Source organism: Oratosquilla oratoria, chromosome 2 (genome assembly GCF_046742065.1).
Source record: "Oratosquilla oratoria isolate Oo_2021 chromosome 2, ASM4674206v1, whole genome shotgun sequence".
In the NCBI taxonomy this organism is placed as follows: Eukaryota; Metazoa; Arthropoda; class Malacostraca; order Stomatopoda; family Squillidae; genus Oratosquilla; species Oratosquilla oratoria.
In genome coordinates, this window is record NC_134778.1 from 74083706 (window position 1) to 74101947 (window position 18242).

The 18242-nt window shown below is 42.3% G+C and overlaps 1 protein-coding gene across 3 annotated transcripts in view; it reads right to left on the reverse strand.

The window, feature by feature from the left end:
• Rok (Rho associated coiled-coil containing protein kinase) overlaps positions 1-18242 on the reverse strand; it is a 91181-nt gene that overhangs the window by 6694 nt on the left and 66245 nt on the right. For all 3 annotated transcript variants that reach the window (XM_076210824.1, XM_076210823.1, XM_076210825.1), the window contains 4 exons: positions 10726-10804; positions 9269-9491; positions 5542-5672; positions 316-407 (listed from right to left, as the gene is read on the reverse strand). In XM_076210824.1, coding sequence (XP_076066939.1) covers positions 316-407; positions 5542-5672; positions 9269-9491; positions 10726-10804 — 525 coding nt within the window. The remainder of the gene's footprint in view (positions 1-315; positions 408-5541; positions 5673-9268; positions 9492-10725; positions 10805-18242) is intronic.

Here is an 18242-nt window from a genome sequence, read left to right on the forward strand (position 1 = left end):
CCAGGTTTCCCACCCAAATGGTCATGCAAAAGGTCCTTCATACTGTTTTGTTATATTTCATTCCGTTTTCTGCAAATGGAGAGACGTGCCTTGTAGATTAAGCATAGGAGTTATTACATTCTACTGCCTTGAAGAAAAGCTTTGACTAGAACAATCCACACTGTCTCAAGATGCTTCAAAGTAGAGATGGTTTACTTGAAGCTCTTATGCTTACATATATATGCATTTTTTTCTTTTTACTTAGTACATCATGCAGCTCTGCTGCCACTAGGTACATTCATGCCTCTAAACCTTTTGCTTATTGAGTTAGTTTACCTGGGGGAAACTCGAGCTCCGTCAGGACCTCCTGCATTGTTCGCCTTGTATCCCGACTTCTGAATTTTCTTGGAAAGTCTTGATACCCAGTTCTGGAAGGCAAAAGTACAGTACCATTAATTACAAGATTCAGCTGCAGAGGGCAGTCTAAGCCACACTCTACATAGATGACATAATAAATAAAACTGTAACTACCTATCAGGCAGCACCAGGTACATTTAACTCGAGTTTAACATTCTACTGGGAAATACAATTTTACTCATTCTGGTAGTTACATGAGTACTCCACCCAGTTACTTGGTGTGTTCTTGGTCCAGTAAAGAGTTAAAGAAAATTTCAAACAGTTAGATCTGATGCCCATGATGATATGTACGTGTCAGTAAACCTACATGACAACAACTTTTTTTTTTTTTTCAAACTAATGTATTGCTTTACCTGTTTCTATACAACAAACTAGATGTTTCTTCATAATTCTACATAAATAAAACCATTAGTACTACCACCATAACATTTGGTTTAACATATCACATTCAATTGTGAATTCCATGTAGGACACTCCACCCAAACTGGTTCACAAAATTGTGCAGGTGTGCCGTGGGAATGTGCAGCAGTGTGGGTTCTTGAGGGTGATGGGGTCACAATGTTTTTGTGGATCCAACAAAGGATATATCTTTATCTTTCATCACCTGAGACAAAATTGGGAATGATAGTGTCTAAGATCATTGGATTGTAGAAGAGGTGGAACATAAGTGAAGGAAGGAGGGAAAGAAGGAAGAAAACGGAAAATGAAGGAAGAAAGGAAGAAGAAAAAATAATATATATAAATAAATAAAAATAAATGAATAAGAAAAAATAAAAAATAAATAAATAAAAGTTGCTCTGGTTTTCTCTTGCAAGAAACTTGTATCCCTTACAAAAATAGCCACAAGCCCCCCTCTGGTTCATTTGGTATGCAAATCCAATTAAGAGATTTTGTGGAGTTATCTGGAACGAGTCAAAAAAGTGAGTGAGTAAGTGCAGTACAGTGCAGCACAAAACATTGTGTGCTCCATTGGTGGTTGCATCCAGGGGTTTTGGTGTCTGTTGCCTGGCTAACTCTATGTTGATATGCTTCAGTCTACTGTAGTGACCTAAGTGCAGACAGAAAGAAGAGAAAAAGAGAGAGAAAAAAAAAAGAGAAACATTTGGGGGGAGGGGATGGAAGGAGAAAGATGTGACAACTACACATGAAGGAATGTGAAACAGGATATGGCCCTAGACTTCACTTTCATGAGTTCTTTAATACATCACCACGCTTTGCAATTGTAATTTTTTATTTCTTTTGCCAATGTTATGAGCTCTCAAGAGTTTTGAACTTTTTCCATACCAGAAACAATTTATACTTTTATTCTGGCAGCTATTTGTATCTTTTATCATGCTCCATGGTACCCGTTCAGTAATGACAGGGTTCAACTAATCTCAACTAATCTCTTCCATATCTGAAGTTGTACCTACTTTTAGTCTGGTCCCATTCAGTAAAGACGGGGTTAAACCAATCTCAATTAACCCCATCCATACTTAAAGTTGTCCTTATTTTCATTCTGGTTGCTGGATGGCTATGTTATCAAATTCTTTAGAATATCTTCCGCAAAAAAGCAGGCCATGTGAATAAACATACAACCTTCTATTCTGCTTGCCACTAAACCCTCACCCTAAATCCTAAACACTCACCCCTCTATCTAAGACTCGCCCTTTAAAAGATTTTCAAAGAAAATAGACAAAATGCAGTGCCTCACAATAAATTTCTGAGTGTCCCCCCATATCAAAAACCCATCTTCACAATTCTTGGTAAGTTTGATATTGGATTACATAAATATGGTGATTTTATCATATGTAGATGTCCCCCTCCCCCCTTCCCTCTTTTGTTGCAACAATGATGGGTACCTACTTGTGGTGGTCCAGCAAATTGGACGGCAAAACTGCCCATTTTTGAAATCCTTGCCTCCATCAGGAGGTGCCTCACAAGGGACTGATAATAAGTCTTTGAACTGGGCCCAAGGTCTTTCTATCAATTTCAACTGTATTTCTTGTATTTTTTTATACATGGCAAGCTGAGAAACAAGTGACTGCTCTCCTTTCTCCACCACTTCCAGCTAGTGACATAGAAACAGTCCCACAATGATACAATACAGACATCAGTCTAAAGTTTCTTCTCAAAGAGATTTGTAAGAGGTTTCAAAGGACCACTACCAACCACTGAGGAGCTGTGGGTTTTCCACTACGAAACTCAAGACAACAGTTAACTAAATTCCCATTCTTTTGCCTGTCAAGTTGAGTGTTCTCTTTTGCAATACACCACTTCATTACAGAAATTGTCAAAAACCTATTTCAACTGACTCCTTCCATTTCACAGGTGTTTGTCCATACATTCTGATTCTGGCTATATTGTTCTGGTCTATGGTATCTGTTAAGGAAAGATAAAGTTAATAGAGTTGTTCTAAGTGGACAGGACAGTGAAGAGGGGGTAGAGAGAAGTGTGGTATGGAAGACAAAAGCTATCAGCAGGGCTCAAAGTGCAAGGAAGCCAGTGGTGAACAAAGATAGCAGAGTTACACACACCATTGTGGCTACACCAAGCCCACGGTTCTTCCAAGGTGACATGCCTCTCCTGTGAACTTTCCTACCTCAAGGAGAAATAAATGCCAGTTAGAGGGAAAAGACAGATAAGGTAAAGGTTTCTGGAGGGAATAAGAAACAGTGTCTTGAGGCTACTGGAGTGTGGGTATTGTTAAGTAAGTCTAAATGAGGTATCACTTCTGATCTGTAAATTCTTTATACCTGTGATGTCCAGTGCAGATTTTGTTTTTGGATCATACCAGACAACCTTTATTCAACTGATGGGTTAGACCCCATTTTATTCAAAAGGTGTCATTAGGCATAAGGCAGAAAAAAATCTGCTCAGGAAAAAGGATAACCTGGATTTGAAAGAGTTAAAAATCAGTATAGCTAGCAATATTATTATTATTATTATCGTTCCCCCCCGCCCAAAAATGGATACAACACAAACTCCAAGAGTTACTTCCCAAGTCTCTGTTCTCAGAAGAAAAATGGAGGAACATGTTCTTTCACCATCTTTCCTTGAGGGAAAACTATCACACTACTCAATGTGATGATAATGATGATTCAGTTTAATGTCATGGACTTCCCATTAGGAGGCTAGGGCAATGCCTCCTACACTACACAATGTTACAAAGGTTATAAATCATCCCAGGTATACAAAGCCCAATAGTATGCACTACTACTACTACTTCAGTATCTGAAGGTTTCTGCAACCACACAACTGAAGCAACACTGGATACTGGGCCAAAATTAAAGTGTTATTGGGATTTGTAGCCCTATAACTTCAAGTTACATTACCTACTTGGGTGTTAACATCAAAAACAACTGTCAACCCACTTTGGACCTGTTTTCCCTAGCTCTTTGAGAAGCAAATAGATTTTCATTCTCGACCTGATTGAGATGGTCATGTAAGATGGACATCAGAAAGAAATACCTCCTCCCTGGAAATCATTGATCCCCATCTGAACATGCATCCTGCAACTCTACTTCCACCCCTGCTCTCTGCCTCACTTCCCATTTCCCGCTGTGTCCATCCCCATAAACCCAACCCTACTTCTTAAACACTTGTTTCAAACATGTTTTGATTCTTCCTTTGTCTCCTTTCAATTCCATGCCTATGCTCCGTACAATGTCATGGGCACAATTGCTCTTTGCATTCATCCCCAGATATGTATGTCTCAAGGAGGCACTTTTTATTCTACCCCAACATATCTACTTCCTTCCCCTTGCTTTAATCTACCTGCACCCCCAATGCTTCCATTTCTTACTAAATGTGACCCCTTGAATACAACGATGCCTACATAGCATGAGGCACAAATGATTACAAGAGGATACCAGCGTCAGCTTCCTGATTATATTTATTTTGTAGTTGTAGCTGAGTGACCCTCTTATTCTGTGAACAGACTTGATCACTTTTTTAGTGGTTACAAGCATTCTGGATGAAAGAGAATGAGTATAATAGCTATGACTTTATATCTTATAATGCACGTATTGTGATGCATCATTGTACATCAGGCAGCTAATGTGAGTGCAAATATTTGACTCGTACTGAAGAGGTTAAAGCTCTCTACTTCCACCGGCCTCTTTCCTTATATAAAGTGAAAAATCCCTAGTCCCCTCACCTTCTGTGATTGATTGACTTATGGAATTTTTGGCTTGATGATATGGATGAGAACATGGTGGCATTCTTCCCACCCTGCCCCCCTCCCCCCAACACCACAGGGCCAAAAAGGAAGAGTTAGTCACAAAAGTGGTAAAGATTAGGTTCATGGGGAGAGCAGTCATCCAAAAGTATCTCACCACTCCTTTATGAAGAGAAAGTTTACTCTAACACAAACAAATAATGTGTGGCTCTTGTTCATAGGAATAACAAAAAAGAGGTCCCTCAAGTACTGAATGCTTGTTGTTGGGGAAGAAAATGAAAAGCATACCAATTCATTAACCCTTAGCATACGATGATGCCGACATTAGTGTCCTGATTATATTTATTTTGCAGTTGTAGCTGAGTGACCCCCTTATTCTGTGAACAGGCTTGATCATGTTTTCTGAGGTTATCAACATTCAAGGTGAAAGAGAACGAGTATTACAGCTGTAACTTTATATTTTATAACGCGCGTAGTGATGCATCATAGAATCATCGTGCATCTGGCAGCCCATTGTGCACACAAGTATTCACCTCACCTTAAGGAGGTTAATATTTACCTATTTGTATCTTACACTATCTTCAACTCTTATTAAGATCATCTCTATCCTGTTCTCTTCGTATGTAACTTTCATCACATCTGAGTTTTTCTTAACCAAGAACATGACTCCTCCATCTTGTTTCTCCTCCTTATTTCTAAGCCAGTGATTATACCATTTGTAACTCTGATCAAAAACATATTCTGAGCTTTGTGTGTGTCATATGAGGCAAGAGAGATAAACAAAGGATGTGCAAGCAATGATACAATGGAAATGAGTTAACAAGACTTAGCTGAAATAAAGGGTACAGCATAAGCTATATGTAATTAATGAAAACTATTATAAATAAAAACTGTAAACATAACTTCTAGAAAAGAGAGAAAGAACATAAAGACAGAAAAAATAAATAAATAAAATACAACGAAACTAAAAGAAAGATATATCTTACCTGCTGTTCCTCAACTGAGGGAGCCAGTAGTAGCAGATCCTTGGCTGTGAGCATATCGTAGTTAATCTTGCACGGGGGAATCACTTCCTCTTTGCGGTCTAGGTGATCCCGATGTACCTTCATGTGACATCCTAGGAAACCAGCACTACCATCAAAAACAGTTCACACATACCCAAGAACTATTCATTCTATCTATATACTAAAAGGCTTCTTCCTCCTCCAGAAGGAGGTAGCTGCCAAAACACCCACCCATCGCAATCCCATTTGTCACCTATTTGTTTACTTTTCTTTTATTCCTATTTTTTCTATCCTATTTTATCTTATCTTTATTTTATCCGTAATAATTCACAGAATCCTAACATGCCCAATGATACTATGTACTACTGTACACACATGATCTTGACCTATATCAGGTACTATGCAAATAAATCTTTCAATATTGTTGCACTATTACAATTTTGTTTACATAAATTGCCAGCATCATAAAAGAACTGTGTTGGATAGGTGTACCATGGGTAGGCCACCCACCTTCTAAAGGGGAAGGCAAATGAATGGGAGTTGGGTGGGGGTGGGATAAGTAAAAGGTGGGTGCAAGCTTTGATTGGCCATCTTCCTTACAAGGGAGAAAAGGACTTGTGATATATGTATGTATCTATGTATGGATGTGTTAACATATGTACATTAATACATACATACATTAATATATATATATATATATATATATATATATATATATATATATATGTATATATATATATATATATATATATATATATATATATATATATATATATACATATATATATATACATATATATATATATATATATATATATATATATACATATATATATATACATATATATATATATATATATATATACACACACATACAGGGATTTCTTGATTTATGTGTATTTTGGAATGCGGTAAAAAAACCTGGTCATTTTTTTCATATTACACGTATTATTCAGAATAACGCAATCAAGTAAGCAAGGGGGGACGGAGAGGGGGGGTCGCCGATTAAATGAAGCGGCCTTGCTGTGGATGTGCTGTGTCTTGCGACACTGCTTCTGACCCAGGGCGGTGGGCAGGGTGCAGGGATGACCCGTCATCCAGGAGGTGCTCAGATGAGAGGGAGGGTGGGAGGGGTGTGGAGTGTATTTAGGGATGAAATGGGTGGGAGTGTTTTTATGCCTTTCCCTTTTTTGGCTACCTCCCTTGAAAGGGGGAAAAAGCCTTGGTATATGTATGTATGTAAGTAAGCAATACGAGGGGTGATCAAAAAGTAATGACAGTGATACCATATATTTTCACGGTACAGAGGTAAATCCAAATAGTGGCCTACATTCCTTCAAAGTACTCCCCTCCTGCCTCTATGCAACGTTCCATCCTCTTTCGCCACTTCATGAAGCACTCACGGTACTCAGAAGCCGATATACCTCGTAGCTCTGAATTGACTGCTCGCGCCAGATCTTGGATGCGATGAAACAGCTTCCCTGCGATCGCACCCTTGATCTTTGGAAACAACCAAAAAATCACAGGGAGCAAGGTCAGGCGAGTAGGGTGGGTGGGGGAGAAGTGTGATCCCCTGCTGCTCCAGGAACTGCACAGTGAGGTGAGCTTTGTGGGGGACAGCATTGTCATGGTGCAGCAAAAGGCGCGATCGGCGACGGGTTGGTGCAGTCTTGGCCTGATATTCCAGGACTCGAGGAAGGACGTGATCAGTGTAGTACTGGGCTGTGATAGTACACTGTTGAGGCATTACATCCACACACATTGGTCCTTGTGAATTGAAGAAGATGGTGAAAAGGTGCTTCCTGCTGCGAAATCCTTCTTTCAGAATCTGAGGTTGAGGTTCTTCATCACTCAACCACACCATGTTAGACTGCTTGTCTCTGGTGGTGAAGAATGAAATCCAACACTCATCTCCAGTAGCTACATCTGAGAACCGTTTCGGACCATTTGGCTCGAATTCAGCCAGCCATAGATGACAAATCCGCACCCGTTCGCTCTTCTGCTCTTCCGTAAGCAAATGAGGTATCCATCGAGCACACTTCTTCCTCAGCCCTAAGTGTTCATGCACGATGTCATGTGCGCTCCCATAACTGACACCGAGCTCCAAGGATAAGAATCGAAGAGTAACAGTTGGATCTTCGTCAATGATGGCCCGCGCACGGACCGTCGTTGCTTCGGTCACGGATGTCCGAGGGCGGCCAGGACGATGATCATCTTCTAGCTGCAATTTTCCGGCTGCGAAAGCTTGAATCCAGCGGGAAACAGTTTCCAGTGATGGAGTAGACTCGGGAAAAACTTGCAACAATTCCTCTCTGATCTCCGTTGCTTTTTTCCCGAGTTTCCACCTTGTGAAGGTGTAGAATCTGCAGCCTTCTTTCGAAAAATCCATGTTTCCGGTTAGAGAGGCAAACCAACAATGACGCAATCGCACAGCGCAACGATAAAATGTAAGCTAGACAAACAGCGACAAGCTCAAACATGTAACAACAGGCAACACTTGCTGCCCCTTGCTCCCCGCCCCCCCCAACACTTATAGTCTCTCAGCTATGAGTCCGACTGTCATTACTTTCTGATCACCCCTGGTAGTAAAACTTAACTGTTCACTTTATGTGATTTTTACTTTACAGGATCCCATCAGGAACACATCCTTCGCATAAATCAAGAAATCTGTATATATTGTCACATATATTCCCATATATGTAAGGTTGGAATAGTTTATTACTTTGGATAACGGCGCCTCGCGATTACGTGGGTGTCAGATTACAGAGACGAGTACGAAGGACGCGTGAGAAAACCTATTCAATGGAGTATTTGTTCTGCTTTTGCATAACACTAAGCCTAGAACAAAGCAGAACGTTTTAGTTAATTGACCAATCAGGTTCAATCTCCATAGACGCAATTCCTATGGGCCGATCAGAGGATTTTTGTAGAAGGAACCAGAGCACCTTGGGCGTCAGAGAGTCAGTTGAGGGGAAGTTTGTGCTATGTAGAGGTGTGTCGCCTCGGCGGGGTCGTCGGCTGAAGTAAGTCCTCTGTACTCCCCCTGTATTATTCTTAAGTCATTTTAACTCAGCTAGTGTTTCATGTAGTGGTGTGAAATGTCTATGGAAGTGACCTAGACAGTGTTTTCGTTGGTAAAGTATTAATTATCTAATTAATTTTCTTTCACCCCCGTTAAAAGTTTTCGAGCCGGAATCTTCTGTTTTGAAACTTATTTACTCATTTGAATGTTCAGTGATTGTAATCCTTCATGTAATCCTATTAACTTTAATGAATAGTGTTAAATGTTATCTGTGCGTTTCATTTTCTTGATTTTTATGATAGTACAAAATCAAGTGGCGGCCTTGAAATTTCTTTAAATTACCCAAAAACATGGGGTCTTGGGAACTCAGTCACCCATTCACTCTTACTATGTGTTACGAGTCTGACAGCTTTGTAATTTCTATTTGAGTTACCCCAAAGACATGGGGTCTTGGGAACTCATTTTCCTTTAATTTAATCTATTGCAAGTCAGATATGTGAGCGAGATTCGTAACAATATATATATATATATATATATATATATATAACCCATATAACTGGGAAGCAGAGTCAGCACACATTTACACTCTACAACCATCCCATGCCCATCCATAACTCCTTCAGCTACTTAACTGTGGTTAAAAACATAAGCTTAAATGAGAAATATGAACAAAAATATGCAACTCACTTTTACATTCTAACGCTGGTGGAGGTTTGAACATGTGCCACAAGTGTCTTGGGCAGACCTCGCAGTTTGTGGGCATGTGGAAGGAGATGCCAACAAACTCATGGCCCTTGTGTATCATTGTTCCAGTCTTCTCCTGACCGATGGTCATGGTGTCATGGATCGAGAGAGGACCCGACTCTCCCTGACCAGGCTTTCTGCTTTCCCCTTCCCCAGCATACAATAACTGCAAAAAAATAAAATACCATTAGAAAGGAAGAAGAAAAAATAAATAAATACATACATATACTAAGGGTTTTCTTCCCCCTCACAGGGGAGGTAGCCAAAGTCAAAAGGCATAAATCCACTCCCACCCATTTCAACCCCACATACTCCACTCCCATTCACCACCCCTCCTTCCCTCTTTTCTTGACTCCTCCTGGATGACAGGTCATCCCTGCATCTCGCCCATTACCCTGGGTCAGAAGCAATGCAGGAAGACACAGCACATCCATAGCAAGGCCACTTAATTTAATTGCCAACCCCCTATCATCAGTAAATGTATTCCTATACCAAAGACCTTTTTTGCCCTTGTAATGGGAGGTAACCAAATCAAAAGTTATTTACCCATTCCCATCTACTACCCTTTTTTCTGTCATTTTAACTCCTCATGGATGACAGGTCATCCCTGTATCCTGCCCACTGCCCTGGGTCAGAAGCAATGCATCAAGACACAGTAAATCCACAGCTAGGCTGCTTCACTTAATTGGCCGCCACCCCACTCTGACCCCATGCAGGGAAGAAGAAGAAAAAAAAAAAAAAAAAAAAAAGGAGAGAGAGAGAGAGAGTGAGAGAGAGAGAGAAGATGGGGAGAAATCCCTTTGGCTGTGTCATGATCCCTCACTCCCCTGTCCTCTCCTATCCTTGCATCATAATATCAACTATACACAGCCATTCCCCACTCACCCCTATTTCCTGCATTCCCCTTTCATTGCTCAAACGACATCCCCCTCTTGCTTAACGTCCCTTTCGTGCCATTCATCCATCTCACCCTCAATCATCCCCATAAGTTCCTGTACTGGTGTGGGACCATTTCTATGCCACTGGTTAGAAGGAGTAGATGAGGGTGGCAGTCAAATCTTATGCCCAGTCCAGAATGCACCTCCTGATGGAGGTGTTGGGGTAGACAAGATTTTAAAAATTGGTGGCTGCATTGGCCATCCTGTGGGACCACCACAAACAGATATTTGTCACTGATCCCATTAGAGAAAGGAGAGAGACGGAGAGGAGAGAGAATGGAGAGAAGAGCAACAGGTGAGGGAGGAGAGTTGAATGGGAAGAGACAAAAATTTATTGCTTCTTCCTTAAAGATACCTACGAGGAATGCCGCTGATTACTGCAAGTGCTCCAAATTTCTAGTTAATGAAACTTTGGTAAAACTTGTGGATGTTAACAGGCCACTTCAATTATATTTCAATTACCTGGAAAATTCTAGGGATATCTCTGGCAGCCGCTCGTATAACATCACCTTGCGTGACAGACCGTACGTGGAAAAGTTTGCTGAAATTAAAAAAACAAAAATGTCAAACCCTTGCTACAATCATAAAGACTACAAAAAACTTAAACAAAATCAATAACTATGAATTCTATTTCCTAAATAATAGCTCAAACTATTTTTGAGTAAAAAAAAAAATAAATAAATAAATAAATAAATAAATAAATAAAATAAATAAATAAAATAATAATAATGTTGGAGAACATGGGGTCCTAGTCTGTGATAAGTAACAATTCTGATTGGTGTATTTAAAGCAAAAAAGTGTGGAAAGCCATACTACAGAAAACTATAAACTAGAAGGTAAGTGAAACTATAAATTGGCAAGGGAGATCAGCAAGAGATCATACTAGAAAGTTGAAAAGCAAAATTACCTACAGCTTTCCATGTGTGTGTGTGTATATATATATATATATATATATATACATACACACACACCAAGGCTTTTTCCCCCTTACAAGGGAGGTAGCCAAAAAGGAAAAGGCATAAAATCATTCCCACCCATTCCATCACTGAATACACTCCACACCCCTCCACCCTCCCTCTTATCTTAGCACCTCCTGGATGACGGGTCATCCCTGCACCTTGTCCACTGCCCTGGGTCAGAAGCAGTGTCGCAAGACACAGCACATCCACACCAAGGCCGCTTCATTAAATCGGCGACCCCCCCCCCTCCGTCCCCCCATGCATAAAAGGAGAAGACGGGGAGAAATCCCTTCGGGCTGCGTCAAATTTTGCTCACACATACTACCTCACCCCCCATCCCCCCGCCCATTCCACCTCATGCATCACAACATCATCCATATACAACCATTCTCCATTCACCCGTCTTCTGTCCTCTCCCGTCCTTCCTCAACAGACATTCCCCTCTTCCCCAAAGCCCCCTTCACCCCATCCATCCACCTCATCCTAGGACGTCCCCTCATGTTCACTCTCTCCACATCTGCCTTCCATACCTCTTTCACTAGTCTTTCTTCATTCATTCTTTCCATGTGTCCAAACCATCCTAATACTCTTTCATCAACCCTATCTCCCAACTCCCTTTCCACCCCTGTTCTCCTCCTCACCTCCTCATTTCTCACTCTATCTAGCCTAGTAACCTCCATCATACTTCTCAGACACCTCATCTCAAACACATTCAAACTCCTTCTCTCTTCTTCTCTTATGTTCCATGTTTCTGCCCCATACAGTGCTGTTGGCACAATCACTCCTTCATACAGTCTCCTCTTAGTATCCATTCCCAAATGTCTATTCCTCATTACACTCTTCAATCCACCAAGGCATTTACTCGCTTCTCTCAATCTACATTCTACCTCCACCTTCACTCCATCTTTTCCTGCCACATTTGCACCCAAGTATCTAAAACTATCCACTTCCTCCAGTCACTCTCCCTTAATGCTCACTTCCAGTCTACTGCCACTTTCACCCCTTGTACATCTCATCACCTTACTTTTACCCACATTTATCTTTAGCTTTCTTCCATCACATACTCTCCCAAACTCTGTCACCAACTTCCTCAGTCCCTCCTCCGATCCTGCCACAAGCGCAGTGTCGTCAGCAAACAACAGCTGGCTCACCTCCCACTTTTCTCCATTTTCTTTAACCATCTCCAATCCCTGACCCACTACCCTTGCATGTACCTCTCGCACCACCCCATCCATGTATAAGTTGAACAGCCAGGGCGACATAACGCATCCTTGACGAAGTCCCACCTTTACCTCGAACCACTCACTCTCTCCATTTCTAATCCTGACACAAGCTCTACTACTCTCATAAAAACTCTTGACAGCTCCTAGAAGCTTTCCTCCTATCCCATATATCTGCATAACCTCCCACAGTGCCTTTCTGTCTACCCTATCGTAAGACTTTTCCAGATCCATAAAAGCCCAAAAAACATCCTTCCCCTTTCCTATAGCTTTCTCACATATTTGTCTTACCACAAAGATCTGATCTACACAACCTCTACCCGTCCTAAATCCACACTGTTCCTCACCAATTACTCCCTCTGTTCCTCTCCTAATCCTCTCACACATAATAATATGTAATAATAATAATAATAATATACGATTTATTGGCTTTGTGGAACAACATACATACATACATATACCAAGGCTTTTTCCCCCTTACAAGGGAGGTAGCCAAAAAGGGAAAGGCATAAAAACACTCCCACCCATTTCATCCCTAAATACACTCCACACCACTCCCACCCTTCCTCTCATCTGAGCACCTCCTGGATGACGGGTCATCCCTGCACCCTGCCCAACGCCCTGGGTCAGAAGCAGTGTCGCAAGACACAGTACATCCACAGCAAGGCCGCTTCATTTAATCGGCGACCCCCCCCTCTCCGTCCCCCTTTGCATATAAGGCGAGGAGGGGAGAAATCCCTTCGGGCTGCGTCAAAATTTACTCACACATACTACCCCCCCACCCCCCACCCCCGCCCATTCCTCCTCATGCAGTCACAACATCATCCATATACAACCATTCTCCACTCACCTCTGTCTTCCGTCCTCTCCCTTCCTTCCTCAACAGACATTCCCCTCTTCCCCAAAGCCCCCTTCACCCCATCCATCCACCTCATCCTAGGATGTCCCCTCATGTTCACTCCCTCCACATCTGCCTTCCATACCTCTTTTACTAGTCTTTCTTCACTCATTCTTTCCATGTGTCCAAACCATCCTAATATTCTTTCATCAACCCTATCTCCCAAATCCTTTTTCACCCGTTCTCCTCCTCACCTCCTCATTTCTCACTCTATCCAGCCTAGTAACCCCCACCATACTTCTCAGACACCTCATCTCAAACACATTCAAACTCCTTCTCTCTTCTTCCCTTATGTTCCACGTTTCTGCCCCATACAGTGCTGTTGGCACAATCACTCCTTCATACAGTCTCCTCTTCGCATCCATTCCCAAATGTCTATTCCTCATTACACTCTTTAAACCACCAAGGCATTTACTCGCTTCTCTCAATCTACATTCTACCTCCACCTTCACTCCACCTTTTCCTGCTACACTTGCACCCAAGTATCTAAAACTATCCACTTCCTCCAGTCGCTCTCCCTTAATGTTCACTTCCAGTCTACTGCCACTTTCACCCCTTGTACATCTCATCACCTTACTTTTACCCACATTTATCTTTAGCTTTCTTCTATCACATACTCTCCCAAACTCTGCCACCAGCTTCCTCAATCCCTCCTCTGACCCTGCCACAAGCGCAGTGTCGTCCGCAAACAACAGCTGGCTCACCTCCCACTTTTCTCCATTTTCTTTAACCATCTCCAATCCCTGACTCACTACCCTAGCATTCACCTCTCGCACCACCCCATCCATGTATAAGTTGAACAGCCAGGGCGACATAACGCATCCTTGACGAAGTCCCACCTTTACTTCAAACCACTCACTCTCTCCATTTCTAATCCTAACACATGCTCTACTACTCTCATAAAAACTCTTGACAGCTCCCAAAAGCTTTCCTCCTATCCCATAAATCTGCATAACCTCCCACAGTGCCTTTCTGTCTACCCTATCATAAGCCTTTTCCAGATCCATAAAAGCCCAAAAAACATCCTTCCCCTTTCCTATAGCTTTCTCACATATCTGTCTTACCACAAAGATCTGATCTACACAACCTCTACCCGTCCTAAATCCACACTGTTCCTCACCAATTACTCCTTCTGTTCCTCTCCTAATCCTCTCAATCAAGATCCTCCCATAAGCCTTCCCTACTACACTCAACAGGCTAATCCCTCTGAAATTACTACATTCACACTTGTCCCCTTTTCCCTTGTAAAGAGGAACTATACAGGCACTTCTCCAGTCCTCCGGTACTCTACCCTCTCTCCAGCAAACATTAAATAACCTCACCAACCAGTCCACCATCACTGAACCTCCCTTTTTCAGACATTCTGCATGGCATCCATCCAGACCAGGTGCCTTACCTGCTTTCATCATCTTAACAACTGCCTTCACCTCATCCTTCCTTATTTCTCCTCCATTCTCCTCACTCATCACTCTCATTTTCTTCGCATTTCCCACTGCAGCTATCTTTCCTTCCCTATCCTCCTTCACATTCAGCAACTCCCTAAAATATTCTGCCCATCTTCCCCTCACTGCCATCTCTTCCATTATCATCTCTCCATCTGTACCTTTTACCTTTTCTTCCCTACTTGATTCGCCTCCTCTTCCTCTCTTAATTTCTTTCCAAAACATCTTTTTATTACTTTCAAAATTTTCTGTCATACTCCTACCCCATTTCACATCTGCTCTCCTCTTTGCCTCCTTTACCTTTTGCTTTACTTCTCTTTTCTTTTCTTTGTACGTCTCATATGACTCCCCCGTCCTCTTTTGTAACCAATCTGTGAATGCTCGCTTCTTCTCTTCTACAACCTTCTTTGTTTCCTCATCCCACCATTCACTACCCTTTCTTCTATTTCCCCCTGTCCTTCTTGTTCCACACACCATCCTTGCACACTTTAAGACTCCCTCCTTGAACCATCCCCATTCCTCCTCCACACCCATCTCTGCTCTATCCTTTACTCCCTCCCACTCCTCCTTCAGCTTCTTTTCGTACTCCTTCTCCTTTTCCTTTTCATTCAAGGAGTTCACTCTAAGAACCTCCCTACCTTTTGTCCCTTTCCTCCTTCTCCATCTATCCTCCACTCTCAGCTTACCTTCCACCAAAAAATGATCTGATATTCCCCCACCCTCTCCCCTTAGCACATGTACATCCTTAACTCTTCCTATCATAATCCTATTTACCACTACATAATTCATTAGCGCTCTATCTACCACCCTTCCCTCCACCACCCTCTCCCATGTGTACTTATGCTTGACTTTCTTCCGAAACACTGTATTTGCTATCATCAACTCTCTTTCTAGACACATTTCCACCATCAACTCTCCACTACGATTCTTTCCTGGAACTCCACACTTCCCAACCACTCCATCGATTGGACCATTTCCCACCCTAGCATTAAGGTCTCCCAGTACTATTACATTGACATTTCTTCCTAAACCCTCTATGCACTCATTTAAATCTATCCAAAAGGCCTCCCTTTCTTCCATGCTCTTCTCACTGCCAGGCCCATATGCACTTACAAAGACCCACATCTCCTTTCCCAGTTTCACCTTCATCCACATTATCCTTGAGGAAACCTCCTTCCACTCCACTATCTGTTTGCCTATCTCCTCACTTACTAGAATAGCCACCCCTTCCCTCCCTCGCCCTCTCTTCACTCCTGATAACCTCCCATTTACACTCCCAAACTTACACTCACCCTTCCCTTTCAACTTAGTTTCACTCAAAGCCAACACATCCATCTTTCTTCTCACAAACATACTACCTATCTCTTCTCTTTTACTCTCATCTGTACCACATCCACGCACATTAAAAGACCCAAACCTTAGGGTGCTGGCCCGAGGCCCTCCAGCACCCCTTATGCCTTTCCTTTTCTTTTTAGGAATCTGCCCCTTGGGGCTACAGGGAGAAGGATGCCTAGTCCCAATCTCCGTCCCTTTCTTCTCGCCTCTTACGATCCAAGTGGGAAACTTGGTGGCAGTATTCTTTTCCCCCACCACAGGGAATTCCCCCATCACAGAAAGAGAATACTCAGAGAAATGGTACAGGACAGCAACAAGGGGTTGGGGGACAGCATAACGGAGGGACAGTCGTAGTATAAAAGTGTCATAATTTCTCTATGAACAGAATTTCTTCTATCATAGACAAAATGATGTGTGGCTCTGGTCCGTAGGGGCGCCCCATATAGACCCTAAAGTATCGACTGCATGGTACTTTGCCACAATAACAAGCAGCCAATACCCCACTACATACATACATACATATACCAAGGCTTTTTCCCCCTTACAAGGGAGGTAGCCAAAAAGGGAAAGGCATAAAATCATTTTCACCCATTCCATCCCTGAATACACTCCACACCCCTCCACCCTCCCTCTTATCTGAGCACCTCCTGGATGACGGGTCATCCCTGCACCTTGTCCACTGCCCTGGGTCAGAAGCAGTGTCGCAAGACACACCACATCCACAGCAAGGCAACTTCATGGAACTGGCCGCTTTGTGGAACAAACTAAATGAAAACTTTATCCAGGCCAACACATAAAAATAAATTTAAGGCAAAGTTTGGTAAATGGAGGTAGACAAAGGATCGTATGCACAGCTTAACCCCATTCAAATACAACAATACACACACACACACTTTCTTCACACACACTTGATCCTTACCCCAACTCATTCATGCCTAAATTTCCCCTACAGCTGAACAAAATAATTTGGCATCAGCCAGAACCAATCAATCTATTGCTCTACTTATTTCTAGCAAGAGACTTCTTCTGGTTCAGCCACTAATTCACATAATAAAGAAATTTTGTGTTGCTATTTTGAGTGAGTGGTTGAAGAACAGAGTAGTGCTAGGTGCTCTGTGTCTTTCTAAATACCAAGTGCTTTTTCCCCATTACCAGGGAGGTAGCCAAGTTAAAAGCATATACCCACACCCTTCCTCTCATGACAGGTCATCCCTGTATCCTGCCCACTGCCCTGGGTCAGAAGCAATGCAGTAAGACACAGTACATTCACAGCAAGGCTGATTCACTAAACTGGCAACCCCCTCCCACTCTCCATCCCCTCTTGCAGAAACAGAGAAAACAGGGTGAAATCCCCTCAGGCTGCATCTAAATATCCTTCACACACAACCACTCCCTAATACACACACACCCTATCCCCCCCTATCTCCTCCTTTCCTTGCATCACAGTATCATCTATACAGAGCCATTCTCCACTCACCCCTATCTCCTACCCTCTTCCTTCTTTCCTTAACAGACATTCCACTCTTGCTCAATGCTCCTTCCACACCATCCATTCCTCTCATCCCCTCAAGCTCACTCCCTCCACATCTCTTTTACCAATCTTTCTTCACTCATTCTTTCCATGTGTCCAAACCATCCCAATACTCTTTCATCAACCATATCTGCCATCTCCTTTTCCACCCCCGCTCTCCTCCTCACCTCCTCATTTCTCACTCTATCCAACCTTGTAACCCCTACCATACTTCTCAGACATTTTATCTTACATTCAAACTTCCTCTATGCCTCTCTTAAATTCCAAGTCTCTGCCCCATACAGTGCTATCAGCACAATCATCCCTTTATATCATCTCATCTTTGCATCTATTCTCAGATACTTATTTCTCACTATACTTTTTAATCCCCCAAACCACTCACTTGCTTCTCTTAATCTACAACTCACCTCCACCTCCATCCCTACCTTTCCTGCCACATGCGTTCCCAAATACCTCCAGCCTCTCTCTTTTCAGACTTTCTTCCAATTCACTGCCATCCTCCCCCTTGTACATCTCATCACCTTACATTTACCCACATTTACCTTCAACTTTCTCCTACCACATATCTTCCCAAACTCCATCACTAACTCCCTT